At 38.0% G+C, this 21,990-nt stretch overlaps 1 protein-coding gene across 1 annotated transcript in view; it reads right to left on the bottom strand.

Moving 5' to 3' along the window:
* trpc5a (transient receptor potential cation channel, subfamily C, member 5a) overlaps window positions 1-21,074 on the bottom strand; it is a 39,254-nt gene extending 18,180 nt beyond the window's left edge. Inside the window, exons 1-3 of the mRNA XM_027006173.3 lie at window positions 20,452-21,074; window positions 8,155-8,549; window positions 3,560-4,081 (exon numbers count right to left, since the gene is read on the bottom strand). Coding sequence (XP_026861974.2) covers window positions 3,560-4,081; window positions 8,155-8,541 — 909 coding nt within the window. The 5' untranslated portion in view covers window positions 8,542-8,549; window positions 20,452-21,074. The remainder of the gene's footprint in view (window positions 1-3,559; window positions 4,082-8,154; window positions 8,550-20,451) is intronic.
* Between the last annotated feature and the right edge of the window lie 916 nt (window positions 21,075-21,990).

Below are 21,990 nucleotides of genomic sequence, written 5' to 3'. Positions count from 1 at the left end.
TGCCCAATATGTCTTTTGTAACTAACTAACTAGCAAAGCAAATGTGCCATGTTGCATTTTTCTAGATTACATGTAATATTAATGCATTTAGCTCAGCAATGACAAGAAAGGTCATTTACAGCTCCAGTACCATGCATTTTCCCCATAATTATAGTCCATTAATTTTGAACAGTCAAAGATAACAGCTAAGAAACAAAGTGCTACCAGGGCTGTAAATTTTCATTTCCACAACATTTCCGTTAATTTACTTGCTGACTTCCTCAGGGTAATAATGCTCATATTATGAAACCCTAAAGGCATTTGACTGAAATACTGTGACATGTTGCTTTAGCAAATATGCTCATATAAGAACGTTTTATCCCAAAAAATGTAACAACTGCATTTGTTATTTACTATTACTCACTTATTACCACAACCTTATTAATTATTTAGTAACAATTAAAAAATTGCATTTTATTTATGAGAAACTACAACCTGTTATAATTATTTTACCCTTTTATTACCAAATTCCTACCACTATAATTACTTATTATATCCAGGGAATTAACCATTAATTTAAGGGTTATGTACAGTTTGCTATCATTTGTATTATTTTATCATCATTTTATTACCAATTGTTAATGCAACTATTACTATTATTTATTATGAACTTGGGAAATAACATTGGGACAGTACTAGCTACTGCAGAATTACCATGTCCTAACCCACATTTTACTGCTCTATCTGTTGTTGTTTTTTATTATTACCTGTAAGTGTTACTTTTATTTCTTATCACTCTCACCCTGCACTTCCACATTATGGCTACCAGCAAGCTTGCTGTAAAGCTGATGTATGACAATTGTCTTGGCCAGATTAGTTATCTCTGAATTATCCATGGACCAAGATGCTACTAAGCAGCTACTCCTTCTACAGATCAGGCATTGCATGTTCAGAGTTGAGCTGTATTGCTGGGACTTAACAAGGCAATGCAGAATGTTCCACTCGCCTTGTCCACGGCTAGCGTTAGCTTTCTAGAATAGTGTACAAATGGTGTATGAAACTGCATAGGTCACATTTGAAATATGCAGAGTGGATGGCTCCATGCCCTTCCAAGGAACCGACTGGAGACTACTGATTTTCATTTAATAATTATAAAATAAAACTAGGCTCATAGTAATTGTTGCTGTACACGGCTGTATTTACTAGGCACGCACCATATGTTGGCTCAGACGCAAACTCTCATCAACACTCATTTTCCTCTCTGCATGAGGGTTTGTTTATGTGTGGAAACACACATACAGTATGTGTTTATACTGCTTGGTACCCATCTTTATCTGTATTCATGCCTGTTCTTACTGAGGCACAAACAATTACAGCTAATTGGTCATGCAGGGATGGTATAACATTTCTCAGACAACTGGAAAAAAGAAAAGTGAGGCCCCATTCACTACATTCTCATGTGATTTACTGTGGCTAATGAATGTATTCTAAATTTTCAGTTCCTGCCACTTCATATTGTGGAAATAAAATACACTGAAATTAGATTATTACCCACTTCAAAGTAAGTAGGCCAAATTTGGGGACCTGTTACAATTCATTATGTATTTAAAGATTAAAGGTGAGCAAATGAAGATTACTGGTAAGACAGTATGATCTTCACATTTCAAACTAGTGATATTTTACTTAGGGATCAAATTTAATTATGTACAATATAAATTATCCACTAATTCACATTCATTTAAGATTTGCTACCTTCAAAAAGAGAGGGAAAGAGCCAATGTTACATTACAGAAGTCATTTTACTCTCCATGAAACCCAGTGACACAAATGACACACAGGATAAGCAATGTGTGTTTGATCCTTTCTTATCTTCATTCTCTTTTGATGAGCAGTTTTAAATGATGAATTATGTAACGACCACCTAAATTGACTCAATCAATCAAAGTGATTAACATCTAGCATAAAGAAGGGAGTCATTAATAAAAGAGAGGTAATTAGTAAAATCCATTCTGCAAATAAATAAATGGTAAGTCATCTCTTTGCTAAATTGCAATGACCTGCAGTGACCTGGTTCATAAGACTCTGTGTGTAGCATGTCCTCCTATAAGTACCAGGCTACCAAAACAAAACCATACATAAAGATTTGCATGTCTAGGTTTTGTGTCATGCTCTGGCTTATTAGTTTATTTAGTGTATTTTCAGACTTTCATATAACTTAAGCTTGCTCATTCACTCTTTTGACTTTCTCATGTCAGGTCTTTCCTCAGCAATTTGTGTCTCTTCATTTCTCTCTCGTAATCTCTCAGTATGAGACAGTTGTTGACACAAAGGGAGAGAAAGATTAAGAGAGTTAGAAAGAGGAAGTGAGAGGCACTCTCTAACCTAAGAATTAACAACTGTGGTTGTGATACTTTTATATTTTTATTCATGTATTATTTTATCAAGTATTACACTTTTCATGTATTCATAATTAATCTGTGTTAAGTATTATGGAAAGTTCATGCTGTGGCTGTGTGTGTGTAAGGTCCTCTGTTCCAGCCTTTTCAAGGGAGTACACCTTGATATGGTGTGCCTGAATTTCACTGTGGTGGAATAGATATAACACAAGGATGCAGCAACCCACTTGTTTGTTACTGGGCAAAAATGTAAATAGAGTATTGTATGTCTCTTTTAGTGATGAATTGGTAAGTCGTCTTTGTCTATGATGACTAATGAAAGGTGACAACACCCATGTTAAGACCTTTAAAGTGTGCCTTTCTTTGGAGATGATTTCTATTGAATAAATGCATGTTTCATGAGTGCAAAAATGTCACAAAAAACCTCACTACTTTGTCTGTTTCTTGATCAAGGCTGAAGGAACTCTAATGTCCAGTACAAGGACATACATATAGGTTATGTACATTTACAGGTAATTAGCTTTACTTGAAAGTAATGTTTCCTTCCTGACAGATGAACTAGAAAGGATGATAAATCCTTATCCTTTGATAAATGCTTCCATACTGACTCAAAGTATTGTGCTAGAAAATCTGAAAAACTTATTTACATATACCTCACTTGGCACATCTCCCCTCTAGTTCACCCTGTATATTCATGTCTTATTTGATTTAAAGCTTAAATTGGAGCATTCATGTACATATGCATATGTATTTTTCCTGTCTCTGGAAAATTAAGTGCTTTGACTACTTAGGTACCTTGGTCACTATCTCTAACAACAAAGTGGGGTCTTTTTAGACATAAATAATGTAATTGAAAGAAGCACAGTAATTAGTGTCATTTCACTTTTGCTTATTAGTCAAAACTTTAAACCAGGTGAACTTGCTGAACTTGCTCAACAGTACATACAAGCCTACATATTTTTATAGCTCCAGAAGTTAAACTCATTATTTTGATTTGTCATTTGATTTTTGTCACTTCCACCCTAACAACTACTCAATAAATATCATTCAATAGAAATCTGGCTTCAATTATCCTCATTTTATTATCCCCTTAGATATTCAATATATGAAAAGAAGGTAAAATCAGTAGTGTATTTTGCTGTGTAGTCAGTGTATGTATGATAGCTGGTTCCAAACCTCCTCACCTCTTTCTGGTGGTACTTGATGGCCAGTTTCAGCTTGGCTAGGTCTCGGCACTCTCGTGGATCCAGTTCCTCGCTCTGGTCATCACGGTGGTTGAGGATGGTCTCAAGTTCACGAGAGCTCCGTGCCTGGTCCAGCAGGTCCTTGGCAAAAAGTTTACACTGCTGGGAAAGCTCCTCGTACTCTTGTCGAAATTCATTCTCTACTTTGCTGAGCTCTTTCAATTCCCAGCCCAGTCGGAATGCTGTGAGGATGGGATCCTCACTGGAAAGTGCGATGAGTGATGGGCTGGCCAGGGCTTTGTAGATGTTGAGGCGGGATCGCGAGTGGCGGAGACTGTCCACCTCTGAGCTGGAGACGCACTCCACGCAATCACAACGGATCTGGTGCGGCCTGGGAATTGTGACTTTATGCTGGAGCAGCAGCTTGATGATCTCGTAGTTGTTTGTGTGGGCAGCGAGCATGATGGGAGTGATGTCGGGTGTAAATTCTGAAAACTGGGCATCCATCATTAGAGATGGTACCTTAGGGAGTTAATAAAAGTGACAGCAAGGAAGGTTCAGAACCTGTTATTCCTTGAACACAGATTTGAAAATATGGTGCAAAGCACAAAGCACATTTTTATTCTCATTGAATAAGATTCACATTGAATAGATAAGTAGGTATGGCTCCTAATAGGACTAATAGTCTTGCAGACTAATAGGAGAAGTGCGTTAGACCGAGGGGGACCAATGAGTTTGGTAAGAAAGAGGAAAGGGAATTCAAAGGGTGTGTATGGTCTTGGCACAAAGGTGTCAATGGTAACATGCTGGGTAGTGATTCTGTTTCATATCACCTATTCTGTCTGCTTTTCTTCTGTAACCCTGTTTTATCCATCACTTTTGTAAATAATAGATGGTCCTCCCCAAGTTTATGTACTGGAAAATCCTGCTTGAATTCCCCTCTCTCAAAAGCTTTTTCATTGTTATCAACACATACAAAGACTGAGCAGACCTGCAACAGCCAGAGGGACTGTGAAGGCAAAAGTGTTGTTTCAACTGATTTCAAATGAGTTGAGTTTCAGTTGAATAGCACTGGGAGCACTTTAACTGGTGTGAGGAAGAAACCTTGAGCAATACCAAGATTGTAAATGGAAACAGCAGGAGATACTGAAGTTACAATCACAGATTTCGCAAGTAATATTAAATCTTGGGTACTCAGATCATACAGGAGACAGATCTGTGAAAAAAGCCAGCAGCCACTGCTAAGCCTGTCAAAAATGAAGGATGAGTTTGACAAATGAGAATATTACAGATAGGTATTTCAGTAGAAACATGGCAGGTTTAGAAATTCACAAAGCAGGTTAGATGTTCAGAGAGAGGCTGGGAAATCAGGCGCTTGTGAGAGATCACCAGGGTTAGGGGTTTATGGGATAGTAGATCCTTGAGTAAAATCTGTGGTGACTTGGAGCTGTAATTTGTAGGTGAGGCTGGTGAGCAGCATTCAAATACTCACATTCACCTGCCTAGTCAAGCAAGAGAAGCATCTGCTTCCCCGTCAACGAGGAGCTCTGGTCTCTGTAAACTGATTTAAGTATGCATCATCGACTGGGTCAGCTGCATAAGTCAATAATATTCTCTCTTCTGATTCTCTTGGGAGTATTCTTGTTTCCACTGACCTCATCGACTTTCTTCCCAGGGTCAAAATTCTCTATGATCAATATATGTAAACCATGTTATGCTCAATGTTAAAGTGGTTTACATACATTAAAAGTTGCCACAAACTAGACGACAAACTAATACAGCAGTCAAAATCTGATTTTTTTTAGATCACATGATTGCCAATGTGTGTGTTATTAATAAAGCCAGAGGTATTAATAAAGCCAGATTACCTTTTATTTGGGGGTATTTTTAAGTTGGTTTTGAGCAAAGAAAAAAAAACATGACTTCACAGTCAGTTTTACATGTGCACACACACAAATACACCCACATACATGCACATGCCCAGTGCATACATAGTATTTTTCCTCTCTTCCAAAATGTAAACAATTTTAATCCAACAGAGCTAACATTCTAGCACTGAAATATTTTTCAGAAACAATTTGTAACTATTTGGAAGTATGCATGTGTGCATACAAGCTTTGCAAATGCATTTTTTTAGATTTATTAGCAGTCTATTAGTACAACAGTCTCCCTCTCAGAACTCCCATATGGCTGCAGTGGTTGCTATAGTGATAGCCATGCTAAGTATACAAGGCTGTGAGAACTGTACATGGCTGCACTCCAGTTTAGACCCTACAGTATTTTTAATGAGTGAATCTGTTTTTGCAGGAGTGGACAATTTCATTTTCAAACTTTCAAACATAAAACCTTTGTGTTCTCTGTAGGTTGGTGCTACTATGTCCTATTAAAACACTGCATACGCCACACCATTTGAACTGGACTATGCTGGCCACTGCTTATAATAATGCTATTATGATGTCATCTTACTGATACACTGAAGCCAAAACCAGGAATCCCTACATCAAAGTGGTTTCCATCCCTGCGCCTGTGACTTATCTTCTGGCAGAGTTCCCACCATAACTGGTACACTTGATCCAGCTAAGTAATCCAGTTAATCAATCAATCCATCCTTCAACCAATCAATCCACTTGGTGATTACTGGTCCAGAAAACAATATATGCTGATCACCATCAATGCAGTCAACATGTGCAGACAATGCACCATATGGTCCTCAGCTGAATAGTTTCTTAATTTCCCACCTCTAACACACTTATTACAACCTAATGAAGGGCTTATTATGTAGCTGATGAGTTCAGTCAGGGTTGTTTGGAAAAATATTCAAACATACAGTGCAGGGGTATTCTAGAATCAAGATTGGAAAGCATTGATTTAAGGAACCATGTGTTATTGATGCCAGCACACCAGACAGCTTTGGCTCAGCTAAAGGCACAGCAAAACCTTGGCTGTAGCTGCAGGAAAATCTGAAAAATCTGTCTAACAGGTCACTTGTAATAAGCACTGCAAAATTAACTTTACACCACGTCTTTCCACACAATCCAAAGTAGCTCGTCCATAAGGTGTATCTGAGTGTAAAGAAGCAGCTAGGAGGGATCAACAGAAAGGTGTTTGTTCTATCATCCAGAGATTGTGAGCTCAATCCCTGATGATATCACAGCAGTCCATGGCTGGGAGCCTTAGAGAGCAAAACTGCCTGAGCAATTGGCTGTGCTCTCAGTGAGGAAGGGATGGTGTACTCTCCAATCATGTGTGTCTGTGAGCTCAGGCATCAGAAGGGGGCAGATAACACTATCCTCTGAGTGTGTTATGCCCCCTGAGGTTGCATGAAAAGCTGCAGCTCAAAAAGATGTGGTGTTTGGCTGCGTTTTCCTCGGAGGAAGCATGCGACAGCCCTAGCCTTCCCTGATTGGCAGCTGCCGTGTGATTGGGGAGAACTACCTGATGGGTGGGAATTGGCTATAACTACAATAGGGAGAAAAATTGGGAAAGAAATGAAGCAGCTGGGAGAAACCTGTGCCAGCTTACAATGACATGCCATAGGACAGCTAGCCCTGGAAGTCTTTCTCCACACCATATGGCCAATGGCCCTCCCTCAGCAAGTTTGAAATAGAAGCCATCCTCAGTGAGTAACCCTTAAAGACAAAGGCTAAAGTAATGTGTGGCATAGCTGTGTTCAGGGAAGAAGCCACTCAACCATTGCAAAGGAGGTGCTCTGTCAGCTTTGTCAACCCTAAAAATTTGGGTCCCAGTGCTACTATTGTAGCAGAAAGAATGCAAGACAAAACTGACTGGGATCATGTATATCATATCTTTACTTGCCAAGAAAGGTCCCCCAACCTGTATGTACCCAAGGAAAACATTTTGATGCATTTAATGCTTCCAGTCACGGACTTGAGTCACTGTTATTGTGGTCATGGGCTCCTTTACAGGGTGGTCCCTCCATGTAATACCTAGTCTCCAGTCAAAAGTCAGTAACAGGTCTGGACAATCTAATGAAGGGGATTTTCATCCACTGCAGCATCCTGGGTGCAATGGCCATGACTTTATCTTGCAGCTTCTCAAAGAAAGCATGAATATGTATTTATATTTAAAAAAGGAAAAAACATGACAATTCATGCAGTTCCTGTTGATGTGTCCTATTTCATGATATCCCTATTAGGTTCAAAAGTAGTATTATTCATTCTGCAATGATCTTTCTAAAAACAGGAAGAAAAAACAGGCAAAGATCTATGCACAAATAGGCGACAAACACTTCACAATACAATTTTAGTTCAGGAAAGGAGGAAATATAATGAGTACAGAAAAAATGTAGTTATTCTGGTCACTGGAAGGAAAAAGATAATCCAATCAAAAATAATCTAGTCCACTAAAATATATCACATTATGTGAGGATGAAAAGGTTGAAATTTGACAAATAAATAATCTCCACTTTATTTCTCTCTCCTACTTTCACACACACACACACACACACACACACACACACACACACACTTTTTCTCATAGAGAGCATGAACAATGTTATGTTTGTTGTTTTCCTGCAATCATGATGACATTTGATCCCCACAAAGTGCTACATGCATAACCCCTCCCAAACTCACCTGTTTTTCTCCACTTGGTCTTCTATGAGACAACAGTAGCTCCACCGCTCCAACCACTTCTTTGCGGATGGCATAGAGCAGTGCGTCCCCTGTGTTCACCCCATGATCCAGAAGCAGCTCCATTACCTCCAGATTCTCGTTCTCGATGGCAATTAACAGGCCACTCCGACCAAGCGGATCCACGCAGTTCATGTCTATGTTGTAGTAGACCTGGGCCTCTTGCAAGGCATGCTTAACTCCAGCATAGTCACCTTTCTCCACAGCTGAGAGGAACGCTCGCTCTTCTTGAGAGAGCTCCACTTCTGCCCGAACTATGTGCAGTGGGATCCGGTCCCGATACGGAGAGTAACTGGACTTTTTGTAATATAGATGAGACATAGGATTCATGGTGGATTCTAATAGATGTAGAAAGAAAAAGAAAAAAGTGTCAGGGAGGACATTTTCAGCTTTGAGGATGCATCTCACCTTATGCTCAAGTTCCACCTGAACCACCTGAAGATTTGAAAAACATTGCCAGATGTGTCTTTTACTGCCAAAAAGAGTGACACGGCTTAAAAAAAAAGATGCATCTGTAAGGATTGCCTTCAGAGTGCATCTGTAAGGACTGCCTTCATAACAACACCCTAATATCATTATAACACATCAACATTAGGTTGTAGAAGATTACAATTTTTATGTACTTGTATTTGGTACATTATTGCCTTGTCAAATAAAACCAAGAATTTTTACATTTGTTGATTGCTTTGGAAAATTTAGAAAATACTTTTTATCTACAGTAGCACGAGACTTGAAATCTAGAACAAGATTTGAAGCCTGATTTGACTGTAGCTACCATACTGTTTCTGCTTGGAACTGAAATATGATGAAAATTTCATGGAAATATGTTTTATGCTGACTGGAGCAGGGCAAGAGTTTGCAATCAATGTAAAATAAAATTTTAAAAAATTAACTAATTAGCAATGCAAATAAAATTATATTCTTAGTGTTAAAAAGTAAAATTTTGTATGTTTTAAATTAAAAAGCAGTATTTTATGACATATAAATAAACGTATAACAGAACATTCGTCGCTTTATTCTGATTTATTCTCAAAATTAATATTCAATTTGTTCAGCATACACTTAGAAACTAAGTAATTAGAGGGAGTTACTGGAGGTTGAGGCAGCCCCTTGCTTTCATCTCTTTTTCACCACTCTGAATGAGAAGATACACCAGGTGTCTTCCATATGGTTCCTCCTCATCTCATTGCCCTCCTTCAGGAAGGGTTCACATTCACACATGTACGCATATGCAAACACACACTAGAGTGTCAAGCATTTGAATAAATGACATAAATGTTAGGATCAAAGGGTTAAATCTCTTTATTTGCAAGAGAACCTGATCCTAAGCTTGACCTGAAGCCTAGCCCTTAGCTGTGAATCCTAACTCAAAAGCTAAACCCAACCCTGATTCTAACCTCAGCTGAACCTTATGCATTTCTAAAAGTATATATTGCATTCAGTAATACACTATAATGTGAATATGATACATTGCAGTTAATGTGCAAAGTTGATATTTTTGTTACTATTTTGTCACTCGGGGTAAAAAAACAGATATATGGCTTCTTCTGAATACATTTTAATGTACATTCAGTTGTTCTCTTTTTAACTGTAGATGACCTTGTGTAATGGATCTGTTTATTAGCTTTCTGAAGCTCCCCTCTTTAGAATGGTATTAAGTGTATAGTTTGGCTGCAGTATAAGTACCAAATTCATTTGAGCTCACTTCAGAAAGATTGTAAAGAATTGAAAGTGTTAAAAGTGTCACACAGTTGAAAAAAGACAGCTTTTGGGAATTTTTAGCTTCCCAGAAACAGACCAGGGCTAGTTCTCATAGTTTTGTATGACAAAATAAAGCAGATGCTTGCAGATGAAATCAAATGCCACTATACATATATAAGAGCAGTCCAAACACGTAAAAAAATAGGCAGTGGTCAAAACCAGGAAATCAAAGATTAAACTTGTCAAATCCAGAATAGCAGGAGCATAAGCAGCGGTGCAAACGAGCAAATCCAAAAAATGTTGTACATAAAGGGAAGGTTCAACAGTACAAACAAAAACAGGCATGGGAAAGCACAGTGAAAATACTTCACAAAGAATACATGAGTGAGAAGAAATAAATACACTGATTGAAATTGACAGCAGGTGGAAACATTCGGAAGTCTGGATTGACAATCTAGACAGTGGTAGCCAATTGGTGGAGACAGATGTTGTGTTTTCCACCTGTCAGGACTGGGAGTGATGGGGAAATGGAGTCTGGAGGTGCAAAGCTGGGCAGCAGCATGACAGTGCTGAAGAGTCCAGGATGGCAGAGGAACACAGCCAATCATGACAATGTCTACCTCCATGCCCGAAGGCCATGATGGGTAGACAGATTTTTTTTTTTAATGACCAATTTGGGGCTCTGATTTAGAAGTTTTTTTGGGACTTTTTTCTTACCTCATCTTTACAATTCATTTTGCATTTCTCTGTACACCGTGTAGTAATATAGAGTAAGTTTAAATGAGGGAACATTATTTTGGTGTTTCCAGGTATCGCTTTGCTGTGAAATCACAGACACACATTACCAGTCATGTAGAACTAATAACTGAAAAAAGTGCAAAACATTATATCATCAAATATTCTTCAGATACCATAAAAGCACCATCATTTAAATAACACATTTTCCTCATAATTGTGTTCCCACCTTCTTGAATTACATAGAATGCTATTATCATTGAAGACACAGCAGTAAAAACATTTTAATCACTCTCCGCACTTCTGAACTGGATATTTCTTGAGAGCAGAGTGAAAGCAGAGAACACCTTCAGAACAAGTAGTAAAACATCAGGAAACATTGATGCCTGAATCAACCTCGGTTGATAGTGTGGCCCAATTCAGCAATTGTAAAGCTTCATGAGGTCCCTGCAGGCACAATAAAGGAGAAGTGAAAGGCTGGTGATATGTCCTCCAGCTTCACCCTGGATAGCTCCCAAGTGAAGTCCATCAACCATCACTGGGAGCTGTGACAGCTCAGGTTCCAGCTCATACAATATCTGCTGGAGCCACAACCACCCAGCCAAACATAGTTTCTTCCTCATGATCAAACAATATCTACTGTAAGCACAACCACCCAGCCAAACACAGTTGTCCCTTATGATCAAACAATATCTGATGCAGCCACCCAGTTGAACAGTTTCTCCCTTGTCAAAAAATACAACCATAGCAACATGCTACATTGTTGGTGTCCTCTAGAACACTGAACACATCCTCTAGAACATGTCATGAGACACTGTTGCTCCAGGATGATGTGAACACTGAATACTATTTGATGAAATTTGAGCAGAACCCTTAAGGTGGAGAAATGAAGACTGTACATTGCATTTAATGCCATTGTTGTGTGACAAAGCAAGATCAGTTTATGTAGCAGGTGGCAAAATGGGCAAAGTTAATAGCTTCCTGTCAAGGAGACTAAACTATGCTAATATGAGACTAGCAGTGAAAGACACAAGTGATATTTTGGAGTGTTCATCATCCAAAAAGGGAAGACACCAGTGGAGCTCCAGTCAGACCTCAACTGCAGATGTATAACACCCAGACTATGTACGAAAGAAGATGGGAGCTTATCATCCTGTAGCAGACCATCCAACTTGAGAACACCAGAACTTGCTGAATCCTACATCACTGCCTGATGCTAACAGATACTACCAACTGAGACAGATCAAACATAAACTCCCATACCACGTCTAGAAACTATGGGGGAGGAAAGGCATTGGTCCAAGCTGCAGGCAGTCATAATTCACATACCAGGGAAAACACAAATGCCAAGAGGCAGCACACATCAGACAGTGAATATAACTTTGGCATTACTGATTAACATTACTGGTTGCTGTGCCCACTGATATTATGAAGAGTGAAGTGACAGAAGAAGGTCAAAGGCACCCCTGCAGCTACTGCAGCTTCCCAATCCCAGCATCTCTGATTGTGACTTTGGTCTCAACCCTGATAATATAGATAAAATGCAGGTATCAAGCCTGATAATATAGATGAACACTGGTTACCATTTAAGTCTGAATAAAATATAAACATGGTTGGAGCAAAATAAGATAAGAAATAAGGGCAAAGATAAGAAACATTTTGCCCCAAGAAATAATAGCTCATATTGACAGACCATTACAGGGGAACAGAGAGATACACAGAAGCTTCAAAAATAATAAATGCAGACAGGCGGTTAACACCTTTATTCATCTTTTTTTTTACTGCTCTTGTCCATGATCATATGCGTAAGGCATAACAGTACTTGAAGCCATGCAACAAACTATCTGACACGTTATCTGAGTAAGAATTCCTTTTTCTGGGGAAAAGGTACTTACTCTGCTGTCCACTTCAGCCATTGGACTGCAGTGTAGTAGGACTCTTATGAAGTTCTGAGGAAAATGGGGTTCACAAATTATGAACTGCACCTACCATACAGACAGAAGAAATTCAGAAATGTCCCTATCAGTGCACTAAGGCCATGACTGAATAGGCCAAATGCAGTGTCTGGTCATTTGTGGACATGAGTGATTAGAGGATAAGGAAGAGACAAACAAACAAAGCCTCCCAGTATCTTGTCTTACTCCATGACCCCTGACATTTTGAATAAAGAAGGAGGGTGGGCAGAATCTAACATGTATTCCAGAATAAAACCCTGGAAAGTCCCTGCAAATCTAGTTCCTAACCGGAATGAGGAAAAAGAGATCATATAAGAACACTTGGTGCATCTTAAAAAGACCTTTGATTCTGTCTTAGCTGTAAATGCAAAGTGCCACCTGGCAAACTCAAGCTGGTTCCCAATGAGGTACCCCTCAGTCATGAAGGACACATTGAGTATGAAGAGGTACCCCACAGTCATGAAGGACACACTCAGTACCAAGAGGTATCACACAGTCATGAAGGACACATTCAGGATCAAGAGGTACCCCACAGTCATGAAGGACTCACTCAGTACCAAGCGGTATCCCACAGTCATGAAGGACACACTCAGTATCAAGATTGGCTGCATCAGCTGTTAGTTCTTCTCAATCTTCTCAAGGCGTTTGAGTTTCAGTCGAAGTATCACACAGGGACTCAGAATGTCTTTTTGTATTTTATATATTGCCACTCAAATAGGTGTCTGTCTTTAAGTAATTGCAATGTGCTGTTAGCACAACTTGCTTCTGGTCCTTTTGGAGGAAGCCCACACTGACTTAGCATGTGCATGTGTATGAACATGTGCCTTTTTTGTTTGCACTTCACATAAATATTTATGTAAATATTTCCACCCTCTTTACATTTTTCTTCTGGAAAAAAAGAACAGTAACAGTAACCGATAAAGAACAGTAACTGATAAAGGGACACATGTTGTTTCTGTTTTCTCTCACCTTCCTTGCTGCTCACACACACATTATGTCAAAGGTTGCAAAAATGCTTCACTATCATTAGAAGGGGGACAGTTAGAGCCTAATAAAATTAAATTGGTAGATTTTGGTACAAGCCAGCCAATGATAAAACAAGAAATTGGATGGACATTTGGTACAAGCCAGCCAATAGTAAAACCAAAAATTCTAATCTGGGTTTTAACACATGTTTGGGTTTGTGTTGCTGTTTGTTTTGTTGGTTGGTTGGCTGGGTTTTTTGGTCACAGTCCCAATAGCATTAAAAGAATCAGTATTAGGGATTAGTTCTCTTAATACAGTACAAGCTGTAAAAGCTGACTGACAGATTGTTTGTCTTCAGCTGTTGCCCATGTTCCCTTTTGAAAGTGAGATTAAGTGAATATGTGGCATGAATTTGGCATATAAGGGCAAACTTGTGTTAAAAATCATGCAGACTTCAAGCGTGCCACCACACAGAGGAACGTGCTAAAGATGACACATTCACAGCACACTAATCTAATATCTCAATGCTTCACCACAAAGGCTGGAAATAGAGGAAGAAGAGAGAGAGAAATATGCCAGCAATATTAACATTCAGTATATGCCATAATATTATATGGCACTAAGGTAATCTGTATTTATTTGTTCTCATCTGTACAAATGAAATAATCTAATTACCTTAATTTTTACATTATTTTGATAGCACTTTTATAAACATTTAAAATGTACTTAGGAAATTTAGGACTTAGGAAAATAACTAAAATGTATGTGTTTCCTTATAAAGAATTTTTACAAAGATAAATTTGCAAAAACTAAGAAGCATAGAGGAAACATTAAAGTGAACCATATATAAGAACATATAAGCAACATTTTACCATCCCATGAAATCTCATATTTTTCACACATACTGAACCTTGCTCAAACTGCATGAATGAAGTGCTCAGTTGTCATGAGGAAATCATGGTTATTTCATCTGCCTTGTACAATGAAAATAGCGATGCTTTTATTTCTCTTCTTCTTAATTGAAGGAACCACACAGACCACTAGAGTAGTGGTTCAACAGTTTTATCATCAAGCCTAGCTGATGAGCCGTCAGGTTCTTAGCTCTTAGGCCGCATTACCGGTGCAGAAGCGAGGTTTCAAGGAGGTGCTTATCTAGTTCTCAAGTGGCTCTATCAAGGTTCAGTGCTTCCACAAACAGCAAGTGTTTGGCTCAAGTGTTATGCTCAGTATTTTGCAGTTTTGGATTAGAAATAGCTCTTCATTCTTGTATTTTGTGAGACAAGAGACCTCTTTTTGAAACATTAAAAATTCATTCATTTATCTTCCAGATCACTTAATCCAATTCAGGGTCACAGGGAGGGTCAGAGCCTATATCAGCAGCGCAGGGCACAAGGCAGTAATCACCCTCAGACATGTTGCCAAATCATCATAGGCTGCATGCACACACATACCCTCAGTGCCAATTTTAGAGATGTCAACTGACCTAACACACACACCTTTGGAATGTGGTAGGAAAATCCAGAGTATCCGGAAGAAATCCAGACAGGCACAGGGAGAACATGCACAGAGAAAAACCACACAGAGAGCAGCTAGGCCAGGATTTGAACATTACAGGAGCTATGAGGCCAATTTAGAAAGACTTAAATAACATCTTTATTTCTTCTGTACCCAACTTGCTAAAATTAACACCTTTAAAAGTTTCATTTTAGCTAGGTGCTTGTGTTAAGAAACTATCCAGATTTCAAAAACATTTTCCATTCATTCATTTATTCATTCATTTATTTATTATTTGATTAATGTGTCTGTAAAGAATTTTATTCACTTTAAATTTAGTATTTGCTAGACTTTTTTTTTTTTATCTTTTAAACAGATTTTATTTGAATACATTGTTTAAATGTTTTTACCTGGTCTTTTGACCAGTCACTTATTTCTCTGAATCCATCAAAATGTCTTTATAAATCCCTATAGAAGCTTATGTTATATATTTGTTCCTATCTTCACAGCTACTCATAACATAGCTGGCACATAGCTCTGTCATTTTTTAGACACCTCACTTTTACTCTCCTGCTCCAATTCTCCCTGTGAACAGTCCCAGTGCCCCTAAAATTTCTATTAGTTATAAACTACAACAAAATCAATGACCTAAAGAAAGGCAGTGGTCAGGGAAAAAGAAGCCATTAGTGACTCTCCCTTATGATTAATTTTCTTGATCAGCAAATGTTTGGTGTTGAATACAAAAATGGTGATGACATATTTTAGTGAGTGAGTGTAATATGGCTGTCACATTGAGTGATATATATACCTGGCTACCATCACTTCAGAGCTGTGTCCAATTGGAGATGATTAAATATTAAAAGTGCCTGTCTATTGTTTCTCGGCCACTCTAGTGAACAGGACCACAATGAACATACCATACATAAAGTTCCCTCATATAAATAATTGTTCTAATCTATGCAAAAGGCTTACTGTGATTGGTGTTCTGATTAACATAAATATTGTATTGTTCATTGGCAAAAATATTTTAATTTATAAGTTATAACTCCACCACAGATTTATTTGACTATTCTGATGTACTTGCTCTGTCACTGATTTGACAAATGCTTGACACCTGAGGACCTCCCATTTTTGACAGTGTTTCACAAGTGAACAGTGAGCCAGACCTCACTCATCTAACGCTGTCAAACCAATCACACAAACCCAGTAACAGCCTACAAAATGTCACATTCCATCTCTTTAACCACATACCAACACACAAGTTACACAAAGCATCAAACAAACACAAAATTCCAAAAATCACAAAAGCTCAACTAATGTGAGAAATCATGATGAATTAGTTTATCAGATGCACCCTTTTTCTGAAATCCTAACCTCTTGCTTTTTAATATTTTTTTTGTGAGATTGAGTTGTAGACATAAAATGTATTATTCAAATCAGACTTTGTACCCATGCAGTTCAATACAGTCATCTTAAAGATATCACTTTTCCTCAATTCCATTTTATTTGAATGTATGCATTTGAATGCATTTTATTTGAATTAAGCACTGTGTTGTTGAAATTGTTTCTGAATGTCAATAATAATAGAGATAATTTTGATTATTTTGATAGGTTGGAATGCCAGTCTGTTAAGCATTCTGATCACTCTGAAAGCTGAAACACACACAAAAAAAGAGTCCTGCAATACTTGTATGTCATGTTGGGCAAACTAAAGTTTACAAAATGCTATAGCTAAACTACAAGTGTTTAAGTTACAAGCAGTTTGGTCTTATTGGCAGTATGTTAAAATGTATCTTGTTAAATATAGCAATGCTACCACCTCACTACTGAAACTAATAGATTTATTACTTTGCTAGTGCCCAGGTATGCCTGCAGGTTTGGCAAATACATAGTCAGATATGCAGCTGTACATCAATACACAAAGAGAAAATAACTAGATTTTCTTAGAATGCACAATGGGAACAAATACTGTCCAGGTTTGTGACACATATGTATATATGCAGACTGAGTAGCTAGAATTGGAAACTTGATTGTTAAGTTAAATAAAAATGAAATGAGCTACTGCAGAACTGAAATTGATAAATTGTGGATAAATTTGAAACACCCCCAAAAAGCATTGTGCTTCGTTAATTGTCTTGGGAGCTGGCCAAGATAGGCCTACTTGAACTGTAGAGGTTCTATTTTGAGTTCTTAAAAACAGTGAGTATTTCCTGGATATTGTATGGAGGCAGAATAAAATGGGCTTTCACTCAAATGTCATCCAAAGAGATAATGGAACATTTACCTCCAAGACCTAGGAAATCTTTCTTAGTGAAGGTCTGGAGATGACACTTGCATAGCTCACAAAGGAAGATGTCACCAGGTATTAACAGTTTCATGCAAATTGTTTAATTTGTTCCAGACCCAATGGCCACAAAAGGATCCTTTTATTTACTTCACTGAGATTGGTGAATTGGGCAGACTGTATTCTTCCACTGCCTGGGTTTCTGCTACAGTGAGGAAAGTGGAGAAACAACGGGGACCAGGAAACCTCCATAAGTAGTTTTGGGGGTTACGCAGTGGCTGGAGTTTTGCTGAACACCTCCCTTAGGTTCTGACAGTTTGCTTGCACATAATTCACCAAATTAAACAAGCCAGGCTACTACATCATATTTAGTCCACATGTTAATGCAGTTAGCTATGGATGTATTAGAACCACAGGGTGTTTTGATACTTTACTAATGCTCTAGTAATGAGGAGTAATGGGAGTGTGTATGGAGAGACATTCTAGCTTTATACTTTTTTTCTGTGAGACATATAACTACAGGGAATCAGGTGCTACTAGTTACCTTAAAACCTCATCATGTCTGGCCTTTAAATAAACACAGTGTAGAGTAATAAATGTTTTTTAGTATAGATGATGTAATATTTGGTTAAAAATAAACAAACAATTAAAAATTGCTCTTCTGGTGCAGTGTTATTGTCAGCTAGCCAGCCTTTATACTGAAAGCTTCTAATTATGTGCATTTAGTCACATTTGCCATTGGGCTTTTTAACATTGGCAGGAGGCCCATTTTAGAAATGAGTAAGTAACCATCAGTAACGTGCTGGAGTCATGCTGGCATCTGAGTACTCAATGAGCTGAATACTTTTACCTTTTAATATTTTTAGTAGCGACTTCAAACTTATCTTTGAAGTATAAAGTGTATTTGTAGGTATTATTATTATTATTATTATTGTATTAATATCTGTTTGTTGGCTTTAATGTTGTTTTTTTATTTTAATGCTTATTTGTACTGTCAGGCTTATCTACTTTGATTAAATCATTATTTTTAATTAGTGATCTTGGCACACTTGAAAAATAGGGCTCTGCACCTCAGTGTGTCTCCTGAGAATAAATCTGAGTATGAATCCTGACTGATCGATTGATTGATTCTCACTTTCATTCTTTAACTCTGAAATCTCAAAACAGTCATGACACTAAATAAAAAACAACCAAAAAATTATCTGTTTTTTAGTATTTACCAACTGCTACAGTCCATCTGAATGTGGACTTCTTTGGAGGTGACTTTAGTTGGACCGAATATCCATTCGAAACACAGGCAAAGACACACCATGTGGTTTTTTTGGGGGGGTTTTTTATTAACATCTAAATGTGGCTGCCTCTCTTGATGCCCTGATTCTCCTTTGCCATTACTTTTGTTATATTCTCTTGTGTCTCCCTGGTGTACTACTTGTCTTTAGCAATCCCTATCCTTTACATTACACTTACTCCAAACATGTTCAATCAAAGTCACTGTAGCTTTGTCATCCAGCTCCCTTTATATAACAACCTAGTACACTGTACAGATTAGGATTCTAAAAGTAGCAGAAATATGATTTTTCTTTTTACCCCACATAAACTAACTTCAGCATTTTCTTAAATTGTTTTAAAACTAGTGAGTGTTCCTGTGTGCAGAAAGGAGCGCATATCCACATCTGTGTGTGCATCTGGTTGCCATTACTCATAGATAAGCCTCTTTTGTTTGGTTCCCCATTAGTGTGACATGGAGATTAATGCAGTCCAGGACCTTTTCTGAAGCAGATGTGCTGTGGAGGGCTTCAATACTAAATAGTGAATTGGAGACCACTGCCATAAACCCTGCAGTAAGGTGGCCCTCCAGGTCTAGAGTCTGACACCTCTGCCCTTAAAAGAGACAGAATTGTAATCAGCTGCCTGAGCAGGTGGGTCCTATTGTCTCTGGGATGTTTTCATTACTGAGACAAATCTCTTGGGATGTGATTTAATTGATTTCCCAAAGATATCAAGCCAAATTAATCTCCTGTTACCAGCTGCTTCTAGGCTTTGACCCCATAATACACTGAGGTCTATGTATGTAAACAAAACAGATAAAGGGTATTATTATATATGCCCTACTCACATTTATGCACAAGGGGATACACAGACCAGAAGAACTTTCATCACATACTAATAGTGTTGCTTCCACCTATTTTTTCTTATTCAGAATCCTTCTGAGAATGAGTATTTGGAATCCACATAACAAAACCTCCCTTTCCCTCTCCTGCTTTCTCTCTTTCTCTCACACGCATTCTCTGTGTGTGCATGCAAACACACACACACACGCATGCACACACACATGCACGCACGCACACGCGCACACGCACACACACACGCACACACACACACACACACACACACACACACACACACAAAGTCTGCATAGGTAGGTGGAAACTGTAGGCTGCGGGCTATGCCAGGATATCCATACAATAATTAATCTGCTTGAAACAATGTCTCACATAGGCTTTTTCTAAGCTTGGCAATTCACTTCCAGAGCCATCATTGTGAAAATATGAAAGAGCTTTGTTTACATAACTACTCAGGTCAGATAAACTCATTCTCCCACTACAGTATTATTCCAAATAGTGTGAGCATCTATAGTGGCATTTTGTATAGAATAATCTTTACTACATGAAACTTATGTATGATGTATGAACAGCTATAGCCTGCATTTAAACAAGAAATTATAAAATCAATAAACACAGTCTTAAAATTCAAGCTTCCTCATAAAACATTTAATTTTATTTTATTTTATTTATTTATTTATTTTAGATTAGCTTGTTTCTCTCAGACACCCAATTCGTCTTCATCTGCACTGGGAATTATTTTTATTTATTTATTTATTTATTTTGACTACTTCAAGCAACGGAATACGACAGCCCTGGCTAATTCCTACCTATAGCCCAACCATATTTATACAACGCATTGACACCTGCGGAACCGAAACTGCTGCATGTGAACTTTGGAACTCCTTCTCTATATTCCTTCAGAATGGATATTATAAGCAGATTTACGTTTTAAATTATAAAACGTAGTCACACGTCTGTTAGCTGGTGGGAGGTCGCTTACCTGATGCTCTGGAGGCTTTCAAATTCTTCTTCAAATAAAACAGGACTCCTCCGCACGACAGAATATTCGTTTAGAAACGCGAAGCAGGTTGTATTTCACATGAAGAACACTGTACTGGCAGGTTGTCAGAGATCCTCATGTCGTCGCATGGATACCCATTATGAGATGCAGCTCATCTGGCTGGCTTAGAGCGCACTGCACATTTCCCTCTGCCCGTTTCTTTTGCCTATAATCTACCCGTCTCTCGTATGCTCACTTATGCACGTTATCTTATGCTTAGCACACACACAATTCGTCGGCAAAGCGTCAGGAGGAGCATATCTCACTTTAATTTGTTCTTCCTTAGCTGAAATAATAATAAGTAGGCTGCAGGTATTTCCATTTCGTTTTGGAGCCACCGATGCTTTAAAAAAAAAAAAAAGATAGCGACAAAACCAATAGGCTTACAAAAGACGAATTCTCACTCACACGAGGAGAGGGATGCGGGTGGAACACACCATTTTCGATCTGTTGATTTAAAGACGGAATGTTTTCTGTCAAGGAGAACAGAAGCACTTTCACCGCTGAGTTGTCAAAATCATGCCCTCAGATTCGGTGTCACGGCTGCGAGGAGGATTCCAGCATTCGCGTGCTGCGGTTGTCATGGTGTCTAAGCACCAGTAGATACTGTGTGGCGCTGCCAAGCAAAGGGAGTCCAGTGCCTAGAACCTAATCGACCCGTCTTGATTCCCACCTAACTGACTTCAGAGTGGTTTTCGTTGTTGCCCGTTTTCATTTTGTCTGAATATAAGTCGACCAACTTTGTCTTGTGTAGTGCCATTTTGCATATAGCTGATGATAGATGGTTTAGTATTTCAGGCCTTTTTGACTTTCACATACCCATGCAACCAAAGCCGCTCTTCTTTTTTAAAGTTTCCTTTTTCCTCACAACACTTTTAATATGTCTAAGCTTTTAGCCTACAGCTAATTAGTCATTTACAACTAATCAAGATTTGTTGTCATTAAAATATGAAGAAATCTTTTTTAAAGTAGCAACTATTAAGCTTCATGGTTTTCAGCATGTGATAGCATGGCAATTATTATCTTATATAAAGCTCTTATTCACCAGCTGAGGCTATGCCAAAGTTACCAACCATTTTTAAGATATAAATATGTTTATTTTCTTTCCTGAAAATACTACTTATAAAGCAAATTCATTATTACTAATAATAATGGTTGCGTGCCAGTTATTCTAGAGCATTTTGTATGCAACTTATTCTTTGTGTGTGTGTGATGTTGAAACACTGGATATGGTTAACATGTGTTAATTGTGATAAACGTGTTTGCAAATTGTTTATTCTCATGGAAGCCTATGATTCATTCAGTATTGGCTTTCAGTAAATCTTTATGACATCTGCTCATATGGACTACTGAATTAAAAATAAATCACTTGAAATTGGAATGGTGGTGACAATATCCACACAAAAAGTGAAAAGTAAATTAATTTTAGTCTTATTTAGTATGTCAGTTTGCACATCTGGAAATATAATTTTATACTTT

The sequence above is a fragment of the Electrophorus electricus genome, chromosome 18 (genome assembly GCF_041902795.1).
Source record: "Electrophorus electricus isolate QZ-2024a chromosome 18, ASM4190279v1, whole genome shotgun sequence".
NCBI classification, from domain to species: domain Eukaryota; kingdom Metazoa; phylum Chordata; class Actinopteri; order Gymnotiformes; family Gymnotidae; genus Electrophorus; species Electrophorus electricus.
Note: the sequence above shows the minus strand (reverse complement) of the source record. Positions and strands in the feature narration are given on the sequence as shown.